Source organism: Thamnophis sirtalis, unplaced genomic scaffold, assembly GCF_051295495.1.
Source record: "Thamnophis sirtalis isolate CommonGarterSnake01/CBP01778 unplaced genomic scaffold, rThaSir2_p1.2 scaffold_10, whole genome shotgun sequence".
Lineage (NCBI taxonomy): Eukaryota > Metazoa > Chordata > Lepidosauria > Squamata > Natricidae > Thamnophis > Thamnophis sirtalis.
In genome coordinates, this window is record NW_028261390.1 from 27,817,024 (window position 1) to 27,839,946 (window position 22,923).

The 22,923-nt window shown below is 34.4% G+C and overlaps 1 protein-coding gene across 2 annotated transcripts in view; it reads left to right on the forward strand.

Annotated features, from left to right (window-relative positions):
• The first annotated feature begins 228 nt into the window (after window positions 1-228).
• TTC29 (tetratricopeptide repeat domain 29) overlaps window positions 229-22,923 on the forward strand; it is a 103,880-nt gene continuing 81,185 nt past the window's right edge. For both annotated transcript variants that reach the window (XM_087724333.1, XM_087724334.1), the window contains exons 1-5: window positions 229-349; window positions 7,983-8,252; window positions 9,586-9,680; window positions 12,323-12,406; window positions 22,656-22,879. In XM_087724333.1, the coding sequence (XP_087580459.1) occupies window positions 9,592-9,680; window positions 12,323-12,406; window positions 22,656-22,879 (397 nt within the window). In that variant the 5' untranslated portion in view covers window positions 229-349; window positions 7,983-8,252; window positions 9,586-9,591. The remainder of the gene's footprint in view (window positions 350-7,982; window positions 8,253-9,585; window positions 9,681-12,322; window positions 12,407-22,655; window positions 22,880-22,923) is intronic.

Here is a 22,923-nt window from a genome sequence, read left to right on the forward strand (position 1 = left end):
GCTGTTCACTGCTGATAGTAACTGAAGCACAGTAGCGACGCTGACAATAACTCAAAGCAGCAGCATCAATCATTTCATGCACCTTCTCTGAAGCTGCTCTGAGAGGCCCACGGACAAAAGGCGCCTCCGCGGAACCCCACGCAGCGCCGAAACAGAAGGACCGGCCTGTCCTGGGCGGAGCGCTCAGTAGTCCAGTCCCCGCTAGGCTCCGCCCTGCTACCATGGTAACGGGGACGCGTCCATCTTTCCCTAGGGAGGCTGGCGATCGGGCCGGGGGATTCGGGCAGCTCCTGCATGGCCTTTCGGCCCTTTCCCCGTCTTCTTCTCCAGTGGATTGATACAAACTGAGGTACGTGGGTGCCGGCGCAGCGTTTAGAAACGGGGTGGGCGCCTGTGCGCGTAAAGATAGTAGCTGGTCAGCAATACTCCTCCGTTGTTGTGCCCCGAGGAAAGAAGGGAAAGGCGGCGTGGAGCCGTTTTGCCTATCGGAGGAAAGAAAGCGTCGCTGGAGTAAGGAGCAGGGAGAGTATCCACTGCAACGAGTAAGGCTTCTCTTTAACTTTGAGGATTCGCGGCCTTTGAGTCACCGGGAGCCGAGTGGCGAAAGCGGCTCCTTAATGGGGATGCTGAACACTTCTGGAAGGAGGCCATTCGGATACTGCAAACACGCGTGGCAGCGTTACACACATGAAGAAGCTTATCGGAGTTTCCACGAAGGAGGTGGAACTGCCAGCCCGGGACAGCGGCTCCTGAAGAAAGCGTAAAGGATCGTTCTCAATTTACTCAACTTCCCTATCCTAGCGGTTGATTCCCTGCATAAGGTCACACACCGACGATTTGCAGGGGATCTTTCCAGCAAGGGCAGCTTTTCTTCTTCGTAGGAGACTAGATGAGATGAGGACCAGATTAAGGCGGCTGTCAATATTTTAAAAACATCTCCAAGCAAATAAAATAATATATATGGGGTTCCCCCCTAAGGTTATATTTCTGTACCCATAACCTTTAAGAGAGCATTGGCTGAAACTACTTGACTTCTTGTGGTTTGTGTAATACCTCAATTGGGATAATTTTCAGCTCAGTTTTACCTAAGGAATGCACTACAAGTGGACAATAGTTACTTCCCTTTTGCCAATCTAACTTGTTCAAATATATGTCTAAACTTTGTTTATTATTTTTGAAGGAAAATATAGAAAATGTCATTAACTAGAAGTTTTTAGGAATGCGGTCTTCTTGGTATAAACCGAGAGAACAATTACAAGAAGAGTAAAATGATTAGACATTCCTCCCTCCCCCCCCTCTCTGTCCCTCTCTCCTCCCTCCCTCCCTCCCCCCCCCTCTCTCTCTCTCATGGTTGTCCATCTTAAATACATGGCTCTAGGCAACTAACAATATTAAAAATGATAAAATACATATACAACAGAATATAAAACTCTAGCAGCTGGGAACAAAATATAAAAGCCATAATCAAACAATCAACACAACCAAGGATTGTGCTCATAACCACCTTTTCTCTTTGCAACAGTGGTTTGATTTCCCACAATTAGATTGTCCCAACTAGAAGTTCAAACCACTAGTAAATTCTCAAGATTAGAACATGCAATATGTCTTCAACCTGTCCTTAGTGTTTTGAGAAGGTAACTTCCACCCATATCTAAAGGAGTGATTTCCATTTTCTGATAACACATATTGGGCTGTTCAGATTATTTGCTACACTTTATTCCATTGTAAGCAACTACCTCCACTCCAGCTGTGGCAGGAACAATCCCTCCCCTTGAGCTGCTCTCTCAGAATAAGTTGCCTGCCCCCCCCCTACTTTTTTTAATTTATAAAGTTTATTAAACTTTGTAGGTATTACCAGGTGATATCGACAACTTTCCCGTTCTGGCTCAAGCAATAGGCTGAATACTAAAACTGTTTGTTTACCAGATTACACAAAAGTAATCTGATAAATTACACAAAAGTGAAATTACACAAAAGTGAAAAACACCCATTCCTACTGAAAAGGAGCCATTTGACTGTAGTTTGTCAACTGATGTTGCATTTTCATGCTTTTGATGTGGTCAGTTGTCTAATTAATAAAGTTAAACTAAACTACAAAAGTAAGCTGTTGATGCTTGTTTTCACAACAGGAGTGGGAGGAATAAAGAAGAGAGACGTCCACAAATTGGCCTCTGGAAACACAGCCCATTCAGAACCCCAGGCCATCACTATTGACTAAGTAGAAGAAGATGTTGAAGAGGGATTTCTTAAACTGACCTCATTTCCTGCCTGTTTATGCAGATGATCAAGCAGTTTATGGTTGCAGTGTGCAAAAGGCATAAGATACTGCCTTTGTTACAGCAAGATGCCCTAAATGAGCATAGACTGCTTTTTGAGATTAACATTTCTTCTTCTTTAATCCAATTTCTTTGTTTTAATGAAGAATAAAGCACACTACATGCTCTTTGCAGACCTAAATGTTATAGTTTAGTTTTATAATTTATAATTATAAAGCTATTCTGTATAGAGTATACAGTAAGAATCACTGTATAAGAAACTGAACAGTATGGTAGATGTTCTTCCCTTCCATTGTAATAAAAAAGAAGTACTGAACAGTACAAGTGTTGTTTATAACCAGTTTGGTTTATCAGGTGTGTATGTGTGGATGTATGTGTGGGTGTATTATCTTTAATCCAGAGATGATTTGTCAATTATTAGCAAAACATTGCACAGATTTTGAATACATGTGATCTATTTCTCAAGTAAAGATAAAAGTTTCCCTGTCCAGAAGTGTCTGACTTTAGGACACAGTGCTCATCTCCGTTTCTTGGCCGAAGGAGCTAGCATTGTCCAAAAGCATTTTCTGTGGTCATGTGGTCAGCATGGCTATACGCCAAAGGCACACGGAACACTGTTACCTTCCCACCAAAGAGGTACCTAATTATCTACTTGCATTTGCATGCTTTTGAACTGCTTAGGAGAGAAGGATACATTTTGCTGTAGTAAAAATACAGAATTGTTATCAAGTGATTCAGTTTCTTTGCTATGATTCCTATGAATTTAATCATGATAGCTACATAGATAATATTTAGACAATTCTTTCTCCAGCAAAAGGATAAAAATTGTCTCCCATTAAAGCATCAAGGAAAACAATCTACAATAAAATAATGTTCCATAACAAAAATAACAGAACTACAATACTGTAATAGGAACAACTATAACTTTAATATACATTTATGAATGTAGGGGCTTTTTTTCCTTGGGAAAGAATTTAATCATCAGAAGGACACTACTAAAAAGATTACTACATTGTAAATCAAATTTATTAGGGAGATCTGGCTGTTTTGGTTTTATGTAGGGGATTAAATATTATTTTAACATATAGTGGGTCCGAGTATTTGACACTTTTGAATACATTGTATAGTTTGCCTATTCTGAGATTTTTACCTAGCTTTCATTTGACATATTTTATTTTGTTTGATTTCATTAAACTATAGCATTATAGTATTAAAGTTCCTTCATTAGATAATAATAAGTATAGCTAATTATTTCTTATTTTTTTCTATGCCAGCATTTTATTTTGAAACCGAATACATCATTTCTTCTATTTTGATTCTATCTCATGGTAAATATTCTTTTACATCAGGGCTTCCCAACTGGGGGTACGAGACAATATTCCAAGAGGTGCATGAGTTTAGAAGTATATTTAGTGTATATGCATAATTATATGCATATAATTATTTACTTTTATAAGGGGTGCGAGAATATATCAGAAGCATTCTAGGGGTGCAGGTTATAGGAAAGGTTATGAATCTTGTAACAGTTACATGGACTTTTCCTATCAGAAAAATCTAGATCAGACTAATTGTTTCTGTATCTTAATTAATAGTGGACAACTATAGCATCGGGTGCCCATATATGAGTAATAGAGCCCCAGAAACAAATGGTTTTGGCTTTAATTCCCATTTTCTTTCCTGAGAAATAACAGTAAAAGACACCTGAATGCTGCAGTACAATTATTTAAATCACTTAATTGAACTTATATACAATGAACAAGTTTGCATGCTATTTTATTTGATTCTCTGATAGAGAAAAGAGTACCTTTTCCATCATCCTTTTTAGCCACCCATCTCTTTTAATTATTCCACTGCTCCAGTGAAAAGAAAGATGGTCTTTAAGATATATGGTCAGTTCATAAATGAGGTCATGCAACCTCTCTATCTTATGCTCAAGCACTACGAGAAAGTTAAATTTAGAGAAATCTTCTGGACAGGTGGATGTCCTATTTTTCTCTCTGTCTTTTGGTATGTAGGCTTTCTTTCTATAGTATGAGAGTCAAGAATAAAGGATGGTCAAGGGTGGAAATCGCCAGTACTGACTTGCCTGATCAGAAGGTTTAGGGCCCTGTTAATGCCCAGGTAAAAAGCAATAGGAAGTAGAAAGCAATAGGATAGCCTAATAATATTCTTCCAGCTAGGAATATATCGGTTCATATTTCTTCCACCATCATTGTTTGTTTGTTGATTGGATTTATATGCTGCCCTTCTCCCAAAGGACTCAGGGCGGCGTACAACATTAAAAAAAACACATATTACAAAAGTTAAAAAGAAAATTAGATAAGAGTATCCAAAAACTTTATTGAGATGAGGAGTAGGCTTCATGATGTTGGGAGGCCTTGGGAGGCCTCACAACACCAGGTCAAGGGAAAGACGAGAGAACAGAGAGGAACCCACGCCGGCTTAGCAGATGGGTCACCAATGGTCCGTACCCGGTCCTCCATTTGCTCAAGGAAGAGATGGCCGGTTCTACTGGTCTAAGAATTAGTAATTAATTTAGTAATTTAATAGATTGTTTGGGGACTCCTTGGGTGAGAGGTCAGAATTAGAGTGCCCTTTGTCCAGATTTGACTGGTGTGCCTATTGCAGTCTTACTGCAGTCCAGTAGAACCCATTAGGCATGGTAGTTTTAAGTGTTGAACATGAGAGTTCTAGTCATCCCTTAGATATGAAAGATATGAAAGCTGGCTGGATGACTTTGGGCCCAATCCATCTCACAAGTTGTTGTTATGGGGAAAATATAAGGTGGAAGCATTATGTACATTTCCTTTAGCTATACAAAAAAAAAGATGGGATATTATACAGATAAAGGTGATTTGCTTAATGATCACGGTAGAACAGACACATCAGTGTGGTGCTATGAAATTTCACTTTACAAATGTAACTTAGAACTTCAGGCACAAAAGACCAAGTCCAGGTTCAATTAAGTTAATTTATTGTTAAAAACATACACACAGAAATTTTCTCAACTTTAACCTGCCAGCACCTGATTAAAGCTAGATAAAGATCAATAGCACTCGAGAAGGGCTGGACTTAGTTTACTTATCACTGCCAATGGATTCCAGGCTGATCTCTCTTTTCACTCCACCTCCAGTTCTACCATTCCTCCTTCTACAGCAACAGTTGTTGCTCCCAATTTCAGTCAATAAGTGAGAACTACCTATGATAATTTGTTAACCTCATCAAGTTAGTCCAGATAAGAAGCATAAATATGACTATTGTTCAATTTCCAATAAGCGATAGCAGAGTCAAGTAAATATTACTCTATTGTAAGATTACACTAATAGAATTTTGAAAAACAAGGTATTTCACCCCTTCCTTTAACTCTAGAGAAAATTAGGGAGGGTCCCTTCTAAAATGCTTCCTGAATCTACTCTCCTTCTGTGAACTGAAAATATGTTGCATGCAAATGGTCTAGTTGGCAGATCTTTCTTCCATCTCCTAAGGCAGTGAAGGCTAACCTTTTTCTAAAGATGTGCCAAAACTGTGTGTGCGCGTGCTTTTGTGTGCGTGTGTGTGCCCACCCACTGCACATGCACAAATGACACCCACCTGTGCATGCGACCACCCCCACCCTCACCGAGCATGCGTGAGCAACCCCTGCGCAGGGAGGGAATTTTCGCCCTCCCCATGTTCTGGAGGCTTTCCTGAAGCCTGGGGAGGGTGAAAGCAGCCTCCCCCGGCCCTCCAGAGTGCTATAGGGGATCGGGGAAAGCCGTTTTTGTCCTCCCTAGGCTTTAGGAAAGCCTCCGGAGCCTGGGGAGGGCAAAAAACAAGCCCAATGGGCCAACCGGAAGTTTGAAACGAACTTCCATTTGACTCATTGAGCCTGTTTTTTGCCGTTTCTAGACTCTGGAGGCTTTCCTGAAAAACAGCCTCCCCCAGCCCTCCGGAAGGTCAAAAATCAGCTGGCCGGCACACACATACCGGCAAGTATGGCTCCACGTGCCATCACGGTCCTAAAGTCTTTCCACAACCCATTACAGTACATAATACAAATATTATGGTCCATACATCAATTCAGTTTCAGCTCAGGATTGTTCTTCCTGTGGATGGCTTTCAGACTGTATTGAAAACCGATTTTTTTTTGAAAGCATTCTAGTGATTTTCATCTACTGTCCTAACCCTATTGCCCTAAGGCCATGTAGATCCACAAAGATTTGGGTTTATACCCCCATGCACTGGATGTCTTAATAGATAAATTGTTTCTATGATGAGAGTGTATATTATTATTGCTTGTAAGTTGCTTTTACCTGCTAATTTTGGTTATGTATAATATATTTTAAACCTTTTCTTTTATTGCTAAACAAATTATTCCCTCAAACTATTCACTAAGGCTGCATTACTATTACTATTAGTCTTCTCATCGTTCCTATCACCCATCTCCTCCTACGACTGCATGACTGTAACTTTGTTGCTTGTATCCTTATGATTTATATTGATATTGATTGTTTCCTGATTGCTTATTTGTACCCTATGACTATCATTAATGTTGTACCTTATGATTCTTGATGAATGTATCTTGTCTTTTTATGTATTCTGTTCTGTTCTATTCTATTGCCTTTTATTGTTGTGTGCCATTAAAATTAAAATTGTAGGAGGGTTAATAGTCTATGAAATAAATACTTTTCCTATCCTAAGTCCTATCTTTCCTGTTTTTCTATGTACACTTTTCTATTTCTGTCTCTCTTCTCTTTGTTTATATTTTAGTCGTACTGTGGATGGTTTAATTTTTTTTAATATCTGGTGTACTATTGGGAGTTTTGATAAATTTCAGATAAATTTGTGTTGGTCCTGGAACCTGCCTGGAATTTTCTCATTGTTGAAAGATTTGCCAATTCTGAACTAAATACATTACTAATTTTACATACATACATGCACGCGCGCACACACACACACACGCACACACACACACTATTTTTCCATCATTTAAAACCATCATTTTCTTCTGATAAATTTTATTCTATTTTAAAAATGAAATACTATATCTTTCCTTATAATAGTTCTGAAAATTAGTGAATATGATGCCTTTGGGGTTTGTTGAGTTATATTTCTGCCTCTATTAAATGTTTGTGACTTAAGGCCTGCCAACAGGATTTACAATACCTACATTAAGTTAAATTTAAGAGTAAGGGTACTCCTGCTGCTAAGATTGTCAGATCACAGAGGTACAAAAGGAAGGTAGTGGCAGCTGCAACTTTAACAGTACAAAGGATAAGCTAAGTATGTCAGAAGAAGAGTGCAGTATCATGTATAAAAATGAAGAAAATCCTTTTACCGTTTATGAATTCCAAAATGATTGACAAGTCTATTTTGTTTTGCTGTGTTGTTAATGTTATTCTCCTTAAAATAAATGCTGATTCAGTTTCATACAGGACCTGTGAGTAACGCAGACACAGGTTTGGCTATTTGCCACTCTTTAATCATAGGAATTACAACTCCATTGGCTGAAAGCCCAGACAACACTCTCATGCAAGAAGGGTTGCCAGCAACCCAAACCAAACAGAACAGAAATACAAAACAGACCAGAAAAGAGTCCCTCAAGACTGTTACAAATGGTTGTGTCCTGCAAAAGGACTCCTCCCAATTTCTCACTTATATACTCTCTTGGAAGGGGGCAAGCCACAACCACCTGTGCTTGATTATCTCTTATGTCTGCCTCCGCAGCTGCTGCTTCCGTTTCTCCACCCTCCTTTGCCTGCTGTCAGGAACAAACTGCCTTGAGTCTTCCCCACTGCTCCATGCCTCAGGCGCCTCCTGGTGGCCCACCAGCCTCTCTGGTTCCTGCTCTGAGTCTGAACCCTGCCCAGGGTCCTCCACATCTTCCATAGCAGACTCATAAAGTTCCTCGCTATCCGAGTCCATCAGCAGCTCAAACGAATCCTGCTGGGCCACAACAACTAATAATAATATCTTATTATTGAAGGGCATTAATTGGTAATGTATACTGACATGTTAAATATTCTTACATGCACTAATTTTATCCATAATTTGTTGGTTTTAGTGATGGCTACAATTTAAGTGCAGATTTTCACCAGAATATACAAGTCGATATATTGTACCACAAATCACCTAAAACTTCCTTTATTTTGACAAATGACCATTGTAACAAAAAACCTAGATAAAAACAAAAGCAATACTCTAAGGCAACTGGGTAAATAAAAAAAATACAAAACAGAGATTATTGGGTCCTAATGAACTCTTAAAATTTTGAAACTTAATGTAATATACAGATACACCTTGATTTACAATGATTTTTAGTGACCATTCAAAAATAATGACTTTGAAAAAAGTAACTTACAGCTGTTTTTCACAGTTCTGACTGTTGCAGGATTTCCATAGCCATGTGATCAAAATTCAAATGCTTGGCAATTGGTTCATATTTATGGTGTTACGGTGTCCTGGGGTCATGTGATCACCTTTTGCAACCTTCTGACAATCAAAATCAATGGAGAAGTGAGACTCATTTAACAACCATGTTACTAACTTCATAACTGCAGTGATTCATTTAACAACTGTGGCAAGAAAGGTCATAAAATGAACTAAAACTCACTTAACCACTGTCTCACTTAGCAACAGAAATTTTGGGCTCAATTGTGATCATATGTTGGGGATTACATGTAGCATGGTAAAACAGATGATTATTAATTTTAATAGATGAAATATTAAACTTAATAATAGATTAAAACTAAAGCTCAGGACTAAAACTAATAGTAGCAATAATATCAAATAAAACAGCAGAAAAAAATTGTCCATGCTTTACCTGCTCAATTTTCCTTTCGTCAGTGATAAATTTAAATCTTCTTAATTAAGTAGTGACAAATTTAGTTCTTAAGTACTGACAAAATTGATTTTATAAAAATAACTTTAGTTCTTCTCTTTCCTAATTCTTATTCTAATGTAATAGAAGCTATACCTCTAAGTTCAACATGCTTCATAGAAAATGTTTGGGTTGTAGAACTGCAGGGAAAACGTGTTTTAATGAATTAATTGAGAGCAAGTGTGTCTGTTATTTAGGAATGTCAAGTGGATAAGAGGTTAGGCCAGAAGATGAATTTACATCTTCTTAACTATGCATCATTTATTTTATTAGTCAAATTGATCCTATTATATACCCAGATACTACAGTCATATCTTGTCAGATGGGATTTAAGGTGTCTTAATGTATGTCTGAATTATTTCTGTCAGCAAATATTTGGAATAAATTTGGAATGTCTATGCAAATTGAACTATCTGATGCTAATTTTTGAAATATTCTATATTTATTTAGTTCAGAATGAGTTTGTTTCCTCAAATACCTATACAAAGTCCCAGATCACATCCAAGTATGGAGGAGATGAGATGCATTTCACCATCTCTTGCAAGGTATACATTTTTTTAATTACCTTTCTTTTCAATTCATTTGTGATTCTTTGACATTTAAACTTTAATAACAGAATAATTATAATACAGTAACAATCTTGCTAAAATCTATAGTTGGAAATAAATGTGTAAAGGTAAAGGTTCCCCTTGCATATATATGCTAGTTGTTCCCAATTCTAGGGGGCAGTGCTCATCTCCGTTTCAGAGCCAGCGCTGTCCAAAGACGTCTCCATGGTCATGTGGCCAGCATGACTAAATGCTGAAGGCGCATGGAACACTGCTACCTTCCCACCAAAGGTGGTCCCTATTTTTCTACTTGCATTTTTACCTGTTTTCGAACTGCTAGGTTGGCAGAAGCTGGGACAAGTAACGGGAGCTCACCCTGTTATGTGGCACTAGAGATTTGAACTTACTAACTGGTGACCTTTCAGATAGACAAGTTCAGCGTCTTAGCCACTGAGCCACCGCATCCCCTAAATAAATGTACATATAAATACTAAAAAAAAATTAGTATAGTAACCAAGCCACAGCAAGAGTCTAAATTATATATTCTGAATTAAAATGATAATATACATAAAAAATAAAGGTAGAATCGAAAAGATTTTCACATTTTAAAATTCAAAATGACTTTTTGAAATTGCACTTGTTATAAATAGCTAGTAGTTATTAATAGTGCAGCATATTGCGCTCTAGAGGTTTAATTTACATTTTATATTTCTTCAGACAGCTGTTATTGGGGATAAACTTTATTCCCTCACTTTATTTGTAACCTCTCCATTGCAACTGTTGTTGATTGTGATGAATTCTATAAAGCCCATTATTGTGACATTTGAGGCAGTATTTTGAAACTTTACACATATATGCATATAAGTATTAAAATCAAATATGATTTTTTATTGTATCAATTTTTACACTGCATAAATGTCAAATCCATAGAACATCAAAAAATAACCCACATTTTCCAATAGATAAATTATATAAGCCTTTGTACCTTTCTTTAGAAATTAGAGGAACTATTGACATATATCAAGTTTCCACTTTTTAAAAATGCTGTGTTGTAGAAAGAATAGTTTCTCTTAACATACCAGTAGTTGTTTTTAATGAGCAACACAGCTCATTATTGCTATATTTTGTCAGAATAAAGAAGCTTAAAATATGGATGGATGGATAGATGAGAAAGAGATATAATGTCATACAGAATTAATACCATGAAACCTATTTCTACATAGATATGTCTGAGATTCCTTATCAGTTCCTTAACATTTTTCACCTCAAGGAAGCTTCTCTTGGATCCTTTTTGAATTATGAGACCATGTAAATTCTGAGTATACTTTATTAGTTTGATATATTTCCATATGTAAAGATCTGTGTACAATGTTGTAATAATCTAACTGCAGATCTCATGGCAAATAAATTCTGTTTTCCTTAATTTGCCAAGTTATGTTTGCATTACATACATACAGAGAGTCTCAGAAAATTAAAAAATAAAATGGAAATAGAAAAAGGCATACTGCGAAAGTGCACAGGTATCAAATAGAGAAATGTTTAAATTAGGGTTATTGTTATACCCTAAGATGCACAGCAATAGGACGTTATTGCTTTAAGTATACTTAACAAAGAGCTGTGGTCTATTAGATATTTATGACTAAGATGTTTGTATCAGTGGTGGGTTGCCAATTTTATCTGCATGCGCAGAAGTATCTGGGTAGGCAGGCAGAGCCTCCCGCCGCTGCTACTACCAGTTCGCCCAATCCGGGTTGAACCAGGAGCAACCCACCTCTGGCTTGTATTCATACATATTTTAATCTCTTATTCAGGAATTTACAGTAATCTATTTAAAGAGTAATTGTATAACGTATGGATTTTGTGTTATTTTTGGTTACGTTTATAAAAACACTTTTTTTATTTGCTGTTCATGTTTGAATCTGCTACTTGAAGACCCACTCTGAGGGCTTCATATGACTCTGAAATAAGATGGGCAAGAAAATGATTAATTTTTGTTATATCACCCGTTAAGCTTCCATAGCTGAAGGTTGAATTGCACTTGAGTCTTCTCAGGTCTTAGCAATGTTAAACTATTTCTGTCCAGGAAAGGTTGAAGTCAGCATAGGCCCTTGTTTTCACAGCAACTGTTTTGGCCTTTAATTAAGGTAGTTTAATTTTAAAGCTATGCATCTGCTTCTTGAAGAAAAATGCAATTTTATCTAGAATGGGTACATTGCTTGATGCCTTTTTCCTGAACTTGAGATCATCCAATAGGAAAACTTCTATTAAGATTTACACACATCCAATGCTACACCACTGTTCTACTTTGTAATTTGTCTAAGACAATATCCTCTGGCAGTTATTATCACTTAAGAAAGCAAATTCATTCTGCTTGCCTTGGGTAATTTGATAAGTGGACAATGAACATGAAGGCAGTGATTTTTTTTTCTAAAGCTACATTTATTAATCTACAAAAAACAAAGATTTGAGATAGATTTGGATTTTAAAAAATTATATTGTACATGTTTATAATATGCTTAAATTCATCAATATTTCAATACATACCCGCCTTTCTCTGGGCAAGGTTTAGTTCATAATACATGGAGCGTATTGTAATATTAAGCCATCTTTCAGTATTCTTTATTTTTTAAAAAATTTAGGATGCATCTGATCAAAGGAAAAAATGCCATAGATCGTTATTTGGCCATGCATATCAAAGGATTTTCAAAACAAGAAGCTGCTGCGTAAGTAAGATCTTTTTGAGAATTTTATCCTGCAACTTTATTATTTCCTTTGTTTCTGGTGTTATTCATTGATATCTGAAGTTCCTCGGGCAATTTTCAGAAGAACATGGCATTTAAAAATTAAAATTGATATTAAATAATTATGTTTCACACTACTTACCTTGCATATATTAAAGGTGTTAGATCAGTGTCTGTGTTTGGTAAATGATTTACTGAACCACTAGTGCTTTTACAGCATTTGATTTTCTAATAGCCATTAAAAACATATATTTTTCTTTCATGGATGTTTGCAAGCCTTTCAAGGATGAACTTTTATTTCCAAAATACAACTACTGTTTGCAAAGTTGACTCTATGAAGTTCACCAGTGTTTTTGAAAGATAGATTTAAAAACTCCTAAGAGAAAAATCATTTCATGCTATATAACATTGTATAACATTTTAAAACTGGGTGTACTGTAACATTTTAGTGTTAGTCATTTTCAAAAGTGTTTTTTGTTTGCTTATGCTATTGAAACTATTGCAGTAATTCATTTTCTGTTCAGAAATTGCTACTTTAGCCATTGATACTTTAAATACATGTAAAAGAAATATCACTGCAGATTAAATATAATCCTATTTTAAGCATGTAAACTTGGAGCAGAGTATTTTTTATAGTCTCCTGAATTTTCTTTTTATGGTATTATTTTCCTTATACACTGTCATTAAAAATAAGTCATTGCCTTGTTTTTAAAACAAGGTGGAGTTTAAAGGATACTCTTGAACCCTAAAGAACCTTCAAAAAGCTCTGATTTGACATAATCAGTCATATAATAGAAAGCCATTTCTTTTGAGGATTATAGAAGGTTTTTTTTAATGCTTTTTATGAACTCCATTGCCAGAGCTTGAATGTATGCTTCTTTGGTTTCTAGAAAAATAACTTGCATGGGCCCATCAATAAACTATACAACTCTGGCCCTCTGCCTTTCCCCTCTTGCTTTTTTTGATAAGAAAATCTTTGATGGAGTCCCAAATGATTCCCTTTGATCATGCTTCAGGTTGCATATTATGGAGGACATAGGGCAAAAATGCTCTCTTATTTGGGGAAGAAAATCTTTAAAGCTTTTGATGAGAGACTGCTAAGGGTACCTCGGTGCTAGTACCTGCACCACATTGGGATCAACTGTAAACTTGATTATCTCTCTATATTTTTTGGTTTTGTGAGCTGAACCGATTTATTTCTGACTCTGCTATAGTTTATTGGAAATTGAACAAAAGTGGTAAATTCTTTGCCTTACTGTAGCTTTGTAATCTTTATTGGTGGCATTTTTCCCACTGTGGTAAATTCTTCCTTCATATCCTAACCTTTATCATTGCCTCTCTCTACTCCCACCCATAGAGCTTCAGTGTCTTATTCCTATAAGCCTATCTTTTTATATAACTATTTAGAATTTGTCTCTCCCACTTACCCAGTCCAGCTCTTTAAGCAACATGCAACAATGATCACACCGCTGAGAAAAGAATCCAATTGCAAAGTCGCCAACGTGCCATCATTCTACCTTCACAACTCATAGCTTTTTCAATTCGAAAGACAAATTGCGTCAAGGTGGCTGCAACATCTTTTGCAGGCTTCCCATCACAACAGTGTCAAGGGAATGATTTGGGGTTCCAACATGAGCTGGGGTTTTATACCAGACAAATCATAGTATGAGTAGTTCCTAACAATAGACTGTAGTTCTGTAAGATCATGCCAGCCTTCGTTGAAAAGATTTTGTTTCAAAGAAATATTACAGTGCATACATTTCTGCTTAGAAGTATTTAATTTAATGAGATTTATTCCCAGGTAAATAATGATAGGATCACAGATTTAAAACTTTTCCTGATGAATATATTGAAATGTTCAAAATCAACCTTTTCACTTTTTGCAAGCAAATTATTCAAATAAGTAATGTATAGTTATCTTCCCATATTTTGATGCAATGGAATAATGGATATAATTATTCTTCAATGTCTCTTAGCTGATATATAATATACTCAGGAGCTGAGACTTCCAATTTTTAAAAACTTTCTGGACATTTTTCTTTTTTTTTAAAAAAAAGGCTTCACCCAGAACAGGTTACATAGTAGACATGGTAAACATAACATCCAATTTGTTACGGCCTGGATGTGAAATTGTAAATTCTATCAAATGGGAAAAAAAATCAAATGTTAGACTGAATAATCCTCTGTTTTTTGTGTTCAGATTTTAACTACAAATCTGCATTCCCTTAGCTGAAATTAATTGACATTGAATTTCTTTCTCAAGAAGCCCCCATGGAATTAATCTATTAATGTGGATTAAACATTTGATTATTAGTCAGGTACGACCTGCTCCATTAATATATTGCATGTCTTTATTCAGGAGCAAGTCTTATTGTCACATAAATGTACTTCTAAGATTACATAAATGTACTTCTAAGATTACAGTCTTTACTTGCCTTTGTCAAAATTACTGTCCTCTATAGTCGTTCAAGGTTCTTTATGCTTAGTGTTGTCTTAATTATATTTCCCCTATTTCCAATGAATTAACATTTGTATCTTAGTTCTGAACATTGGAGATATATAGTATAATATCCATAGCTGAATGAATTCTCCCCAACCTTGGATGCTCTCAAAGTCCCTTCAAAAATTGCTATTATAATATCTGATATGACAGAAAGTGAAGAACATGTACAGTTTTTAGGAATAGATTAGTATTTTGTGGTCCTTGTACATTTTTGGCTTCAGAAAAATCTAGTTTGTTTATTTTGAATCTATAATATATTTTTAATAACACATTATATCCCATTCAACTCACTGTTGAAGTGATATTGTCCAGTAAATATATATATATATATATATACATCGTTATAAAATATATCATTATTTTTGAATGCATTCCAATGTTAATATTATATATGTGTATATTATTATTCTGTCTTAATATTTTAGTGATCTTGCTTGCTGTGACAGATTCTGTGTTTTCACTAACCAACTTTTTTTGGAAGTTAATGTCTCCTTTGAAACAGAGAAAGAATATAGTTCTGTTCGAAAACATGGACACTCAATGCCATGCTATGGTAATGTTCTTAAGAGCGTGCTAAAGAATATGGTTATGGAAGAAATAAATAGTTTGCTTTCTTTTAAAAAATATTCTATGCATTTTTGTAATATGGAATATTTTCTTTTGAGAGATTAAAAAGTTCTAATCAACTTCAGTACATTATGTAGAAGTTCCATTTTCTAAACTCTGCAAAAGAAAGTTTCATATTTAATGGGAAATCATGAATAATTCCATTTATTATCTACTTCTTCCTTTCAAAGAAATGATCTGGATAAAAGGCGGGGTGAATAATTTCAAAAAATGCAATACATTTTTAATGGAAAGGTGCAAAATACAGATTCTCATGGCTATTAGCAAGTTTAGAGGAAACAGAATTTTACTTGCAAAAATTCATCAGATTTTAGAAAATATGAAATAAAAGTCATATTTTAATAAAGAAGAATACTGAATGTTTACTTATTTACATACATTGTTTTGCTAAGTTTAAATCTATAGTATGCTTCTTTCATTTCTCAATAGTTCCCCAGTACTTGGCAGGAAATACTAGGGCAAGTAAATAGCTGTGCTTTATTTTAGTGTGCATAGAATACTATGGAAAAGTTCATTGTGAAGTGATAGTAAATACCAGTAGGAATTTGCTTAGCCTGGAATATATGGAGTAAATTTTCTGGGCTACACAGAAATTCTGCTTTTTAATCATCCTGAACTCCTTTGGACTGATTTCCCCCCTTGTATGTTACAAAAAGAATTCAACATGAAAATCTAAGGTGAATATCCTATTGATGCACTGCAAATATTTTTCTGTGATGTTCACTTTACATAGTACAATAGTCCAAAATAATCCCCTCTTTAAAAAAAAACAATATTCCATCATTTTAATATAATGTTGAATTTCAGTGAAAGTGTTTTTTTAAGGATGCATGGAAGAAGGTGGAGAGGCATGAATCTATTGCAGAGATTCCTGTTCTCATAACACTGCATTTAAACCATAGACCCTTTGTTCATTTTGTCTGCATAAGAAAGTTTAAACAAGGACTTTTCCCGAACTCACATGTCATAGGAAACTATAATTAGTTAAATAGTTAATACCAAAACTGTATCCTCAGTGAAACAAAGAAGTTTCTCTCTGTATATGAACCCCAATGAAGTGTAAGACTTTCTTTCCAAAACCATAGTCTTTGAATTTTCTTTCTGAATTTCAGAGGGAGATTTCAATAGGACATTACTTAGAATTCATGATAGTATTGGGCTTAATTAAAATTATTGACTTCTTTTTGGAAACATGATTAAATAGCCACAGGAAGGATATCAACTTCAGTTTTAAATTGTAATCTGTATTTTGTAAATGAATTGCTAAATGAAAGTATAAATACATGTGCTTTGCATAGAAATGTTCCAGAATAAGGCTATAATATTACATACAGTTATAGAGAAGTAAAATAGATTAGATTTGGTGGGATTTATTATTTTGTTGAGATAGGATTGCAGTATGAATATTATAACATATATTTCAACACACACACACACCCAACATTTTGAAGAGTTTCTGCCCTCAAAATGCTTTTCTTTTACGTCTATGTGTCTACCATCCATCTGGTAGATAACATGTAAAAGAAGATTTAGTGTACAAAGCTTTATGTCACAATCAAACTTTAACCTTTCTTTTCAGTTTTACAGAGTTACTGACTAGTAAATAAGTTAGGCTTCTTTTAAGTGAACACATTTAGAAGTACAAAACATTTGTCACATTAGGAATGAACAAAGCTGATCTGGAGAAATATTTACAGCTTCTTCCCACTGTCTCAGAGCCTATATATTTTAAATGGGCTTAAGATATTAATATTCTAACTGAGTATTTTTCATACATACATCCTAGTTAACATATTGCTATTATTTTATATAGTAACATTTATTGATATATGAAGTAATACATTTACTTATTTAATATATTGTATAAAATAATATAGACTAAAATTTAAATGTTGGTTGAAATTGAGATTTGTTTCCCCTTGTATCTTGTAAATAACATTGTAAATAGCTGCTTTAGGTAGGCGCAATAGTAAATATGGTTTCACATAAAGATCAGTTTTCTGTAAATAACCATTATATTTCAGTTACTTAAAATTTGAACATTATAAAATATCATGGATAGTGATAATATATATTTTGCTTGCATTTCAAACAGTAGATTGCTAAGAATATGCTTATGACAATGTCAATTTGGCATCTACATTTTGGTAATAGTATTCTGCATTCATATGGTTACAAAAACCAAAATAGGTGAGATAATATTATTAATATTCATATTTATACATCATTTAATTCAAGCATCATTATCTTTTTTCTGAACCATAGATTAGGTAAAATGACCATTCAAGTTGATAAAAATATGTTCAAAATAAAGTTTTATTATGTAATATTTAGAATTAAAATAAAAACAACTGGAATTACTCTATGCTGAATTCCTTATCATTTTACTATCTACCTTAAAACATAGAGACACTTCAATATTATTGCTAAGTTTTGCTTTTTCAATTTTATATTTGTAAAAGTAAAATAATACAATATTTGGAATATGGAACTGGTTGTTCACAATTACAATAAATACCCTGTTAAGAAAATATCCAGTATATGTTAAAATATTTCATTACCTGATCAAACAGCTTATTACATTAATAAATATTTATTTTTTAAAATGCTTTAGAAATAACCCTGCCACTAGACTTGCAATAAAATTTGAATAGCAAATTCATTCTACTATTAAATTTTAGAAAGTTCTATATATTCTGCATCTTTAAGACCAATCTACAAATATAGCACTTATAAAGTTAAGGATTTCTTAGTGCAAACTAAGAATTTTTTTCCAATGAAAGAATATTTGTTACCTGACAAATATGTAATTCCTGAAATGTTAACTATTTAAGAACTTGAATAAATATGTTTTATAACAGTTTTATCTAGTACTTTTCTGCATTTTCATAGGTATAGATAGAAGCTTCAAACTTTATATCTAATGACTTGGCCCAACTTTTTAAAATAAGAAAGTACAGTATTATCTTTTTATTGAAAAGTCTTAGACATGTTGGCAAATATAAATAATTAAATTATGTTCATACTTGAAGCAGGGGAAAGAACAATGTACAAATTGCAATTAAACAGACAGAGTAAATAGTAGTGATTTATTTTGGTGATGCTCAATCCATCTTTTTAAATAATGACTTCTGAAGAGACTGATATAAGATGTATTGACAACCAATTTGGGTTAGTGGTTAGACTAGAAGTCTAAAGCAGGAGACCATGGGTTCTAGTCCTGCCTTAGCCACGACAGCTAGCTGGGTGATTTTGGGCCAGACTCTCTCTATCTCTTAGCTTAACTCACCCCACAGGTTATTGTCGTGGGGAAAATAGGAGAAGGAAGTTGTATTGGATATGTTTGCTGTAAAAATAATAACGGTGGGAGACAGATAAATAAAATAAGTCAAGGGCTGAGATACATCAATATATAATGAAATGTTAGTTTGCACAACTGTAAACTAAAATTTGGACAGCATATTAACTGCAATGCACTGAGTTTGGAGAGCATATTCACGATTACCTTTGTCCAATAAATCAGTAGTTGCCCAACCCAACAAACACAGTAAGATCTGTATGAGAACACCTACATTGTCGGCAATGTGGCTTTATTATTATTATTTTTACAAGTTTGCCATCCTCTCCATTCTAAAGGCACACCAAGATTGTACACTAAATTAGAGTGGTTTCTTTATATATTTTAATTTTTAATTTTGCCTTACAACATCAAAATCTCAATTTAAATGCTTTTAACAAGTATAATTATTTTGAAATTGCTCATTTATTTAATGTTTCCATAATGGATGCAGTCATTTTGAAATTAGTGGGAACATCTACAGGAAAATAATAATTTGAGTATCGGACCCAGAAAACATTATATATTTGTTTTTGTTCCACAACTTTCATTTTATTCTGAGTGTTGCTTGAATAGTAATATTTAACTGCAGTATGGCTATGTTTCCAGTAGAGGTCCCCAGAGGCCATTATAATTATTGAAAAACTGTTTAGGAAGACAATTTTTGTGAGCATTAATTTCATTAAATGTTATTGATTTACAAAATATAATTTTAAAATGAATTTTCAAGTTTAGCTACATATTATAACTAACAGGATATTTTTGCAATTTGGAAATGAATGTTTATCAACAGGACCATAACAGGTTATGAGATTTTAATAATCAAAAATCTTTTGCACGTACTTGTGGTATATTACTTTATTTTGGTGAGAGCTCCATAAAGCTCTATAAAGTTTATCCTATTTTTGTCTTCAATTTTTATTAATTAATTTATAAAATGTTTACATGCAAATGTAAATTCTTATTATTCAAGCATAAATCAAAATCTAAAATTCATATTATGACAATGCATTTTATGACAAATATTTCACATATATTGTTTGATTGCAAACTACAACCAAGATCACATTGCATTAATCAATGCAAGACTAAAGAAATCATATTTTTGCTATAGTAATAAAATTTGCTGTAGTGAAACGTATCATAGTCTGACCTCACACATTACACAAGCTGTAATATGTTCATTATGTAATATAGTAAATATGAACTCTTTTTGGTTATTTAAGAAACTTTAGTTAAGCAGATCCTGACAATGTGATGTATTACCTTAACCAATGATAAATGTGCATCTTAAATTTAAGACGGTGTAAGAAATTCAAATTTACATGCTAATAAACTAGGTTTACTCATGTGAACAAGGTAAATGATCTACAAACAAGCATTGCTGGGTTCAAAGAATTTCCTAAATCAAAAGCAAACAATCAAACATAATAAATTGGCTAGTAGTTGATCTATTTAGGAGAGTGCTGTATTTTTTCTAAAAGATGATGGGTAAAGATTAGGAAAAAACCAGGTTAAAAGAAGCTGCACTGAGACAATTTCTGTCTTATTTATAAATAACATTTGCACCTAGTTATTTGTGTTAGGAGTGCCTTTTTAAGACCTTTTCTATTTTCTACTCACCAAGACACTTCAGTTTTGAAGCCAGAAGCATAGGAGAAAACTCCTAAAATTGTGAGATTTTCAGCCTGTGGCATTTTACTTTTGGAATTTAGAAATTGTACAATGATCTTCTTCAGTGAGCACATCATTATCTTGCAGTGAATTTAGGCTTTAATGGAACGCAAAGCAAAACACCAGAGTTTCTCCCAAAGGTGATTTTTCAAGAGGCAATTGAACTTTCTGGTTTTTCTTTGAAGACATTTTACTTCTCATCGAAGAAGGTTCTTGGGTGAGAAATGAAACATCTTCAGAGAAAAACCAGAAAGTCCAGTTGCCTCTTGAAAAAGCACCTCATGACCTGGATGACTAAGAATCTCCATACAGACACCAGCGTTTCTGAATACCGCCTTCTTTCATCTTGCATATCTCTAACTCTTTCAGAGTATTGTCTCTGATCCTGATATATTAAAATTAGGGAACCATAACTGTGACTTGCATACAATGTTTGCTTTACAACTCAACATGGCTAGAAAACATGGGAACTTCACAATGACACAGTAGCTCCTCTGCTATAGAACAGCTTTCCTACCAGACCTACTTTTTATGGGGTTCGGTCACAAAAAGAATGTCCACTCCAACTGTGTTTGTCTTTCGTGCTTATTTTTTTTACACCCTCCTCTTGTATTTTGACTTCTAGTTTAATTTCTTGTACTAGCTTGTACTATAAAAAACTATAATGGTTTGGCTCCTTTTAATCCATTCCAAAGTAAACAATTAATATTATTTACTTAGAGTCTACAATTAATTATAAAAGCAAAATGCAACAGATAGGCTAAGTAAAACAAAAGAGTATAATTATATAAAATTATATTTATTTACAATACCAATTTTTTTTATATTTCTTACAGAATCTCCCACTTCACAATAATTAAATATCGGTACAGGTAGTTGTTGACTTACAACCATTTATTTAGCAACCATCAAAAGTTACAACAGCACTGAAAAAAGTGACTAATGACTGGTCCTCACACTTAAAACTGTTGGGGTTTTCTTGTAGTCATCCAATCATATAACCCTGGCAACATGCATATATTTATGACAGTTGCATCATCCTGGGGTCACATGATGTCAGTTTAAAACCTTACTAACTAGTTTCCAACATGCAAAGTAAATGGAAAAAGGCGAATTCACTTAATGACTGTATGATTCACTAAACGTCTGGTGTGATTCTCTTAACAACCATGGCAAAAGGTGATAAAATTGTCATAAGCCAATTGCGATCTAGGAAGGAAAATTCAAAATTACTGAGATATTTGTAAAAGAGTTTTTACACTTTCCATTACATTACATTGTATCTGTTTGAGTGGACTTTCCAGGATTTACAGCCCTTTTTAAAATCAATTACTGCTGTCTGCTCAGTGTAATCCTACTTATTGCAGTAGCCACATTTTGTTTTGCTGTCTTTAAGGTCAAAAGCCAATTCAACAAAAGAAATATCCTGCACCATTTTTTAAAAAAAATACTAATTCTTATTCTTAACTCTTTAAATCCTCAGTCTTTTATTTTTCTTTTGGTCATCTTTTAAACAATAACCAAAAAATGTATTCTCCTTTTCATTTTGTTTTTCTTTCTACAGTTTAGTATATGACTGTAAATTGAATCAATACACTGAGAGATGAATGAAATGTTTTGTGCCTCAGTTACCCTTGGTGAACTCACAGATGTGATTATCTGCAGTCACATAGTGGTGTGATTGTTCCTCTTCTCGGAAAAAGTTGAATAATCACACTGTCTAATCTTGCTGGAGTTAATATGCCTCCGAGCATATTTTTATAATTGAAGAGGCATCCGAGAAAATACACATCAGCAATTGTAGGAGTTGTTTTTTTAATGAATTAATTCAATTGACATTCCTATCTGACTTCAATTGCAGAAGATTTATAATGTGGTTTTGGTAGAACTAGAGCTGCTATCGCTTTTGTTTGGTCTCCTTCAAAAACATGCTGGCATTTTTAAATAAAGAATTGGTGTAACAACCACTGCATTACCTTTGCATTGTATTTGCATATTTAATCATATTTGTATGTTGTGTGAGTTTTTTTAGGGAGAAATGATAATCAAGAATGAAAAAAAAATTAAAACCAGCCTTTTCAAATTCCCAGTTACCGGAATTCATACAAGAAGAACATCTGCATAGACATGCTGCAGCAGGGTTATCACAAGTCTTTTGCTGAGCTCTTTACTCTGATAGAGAAGTGGAATGCCTTGAGGGAGGCTGGAGGGCCTGGGTCAGCCATATGGCTGGAAAAGTCCCTGGAGGAGCAGCCTTATAAGCTGGATCAGCTTCACTATTTCCTGACCAGAGCTGAGGCAGCCCAGCGATCAGGTAAACGGGGATTCTGGGTAATGGAGCAGCAATGTGTGCCTCAG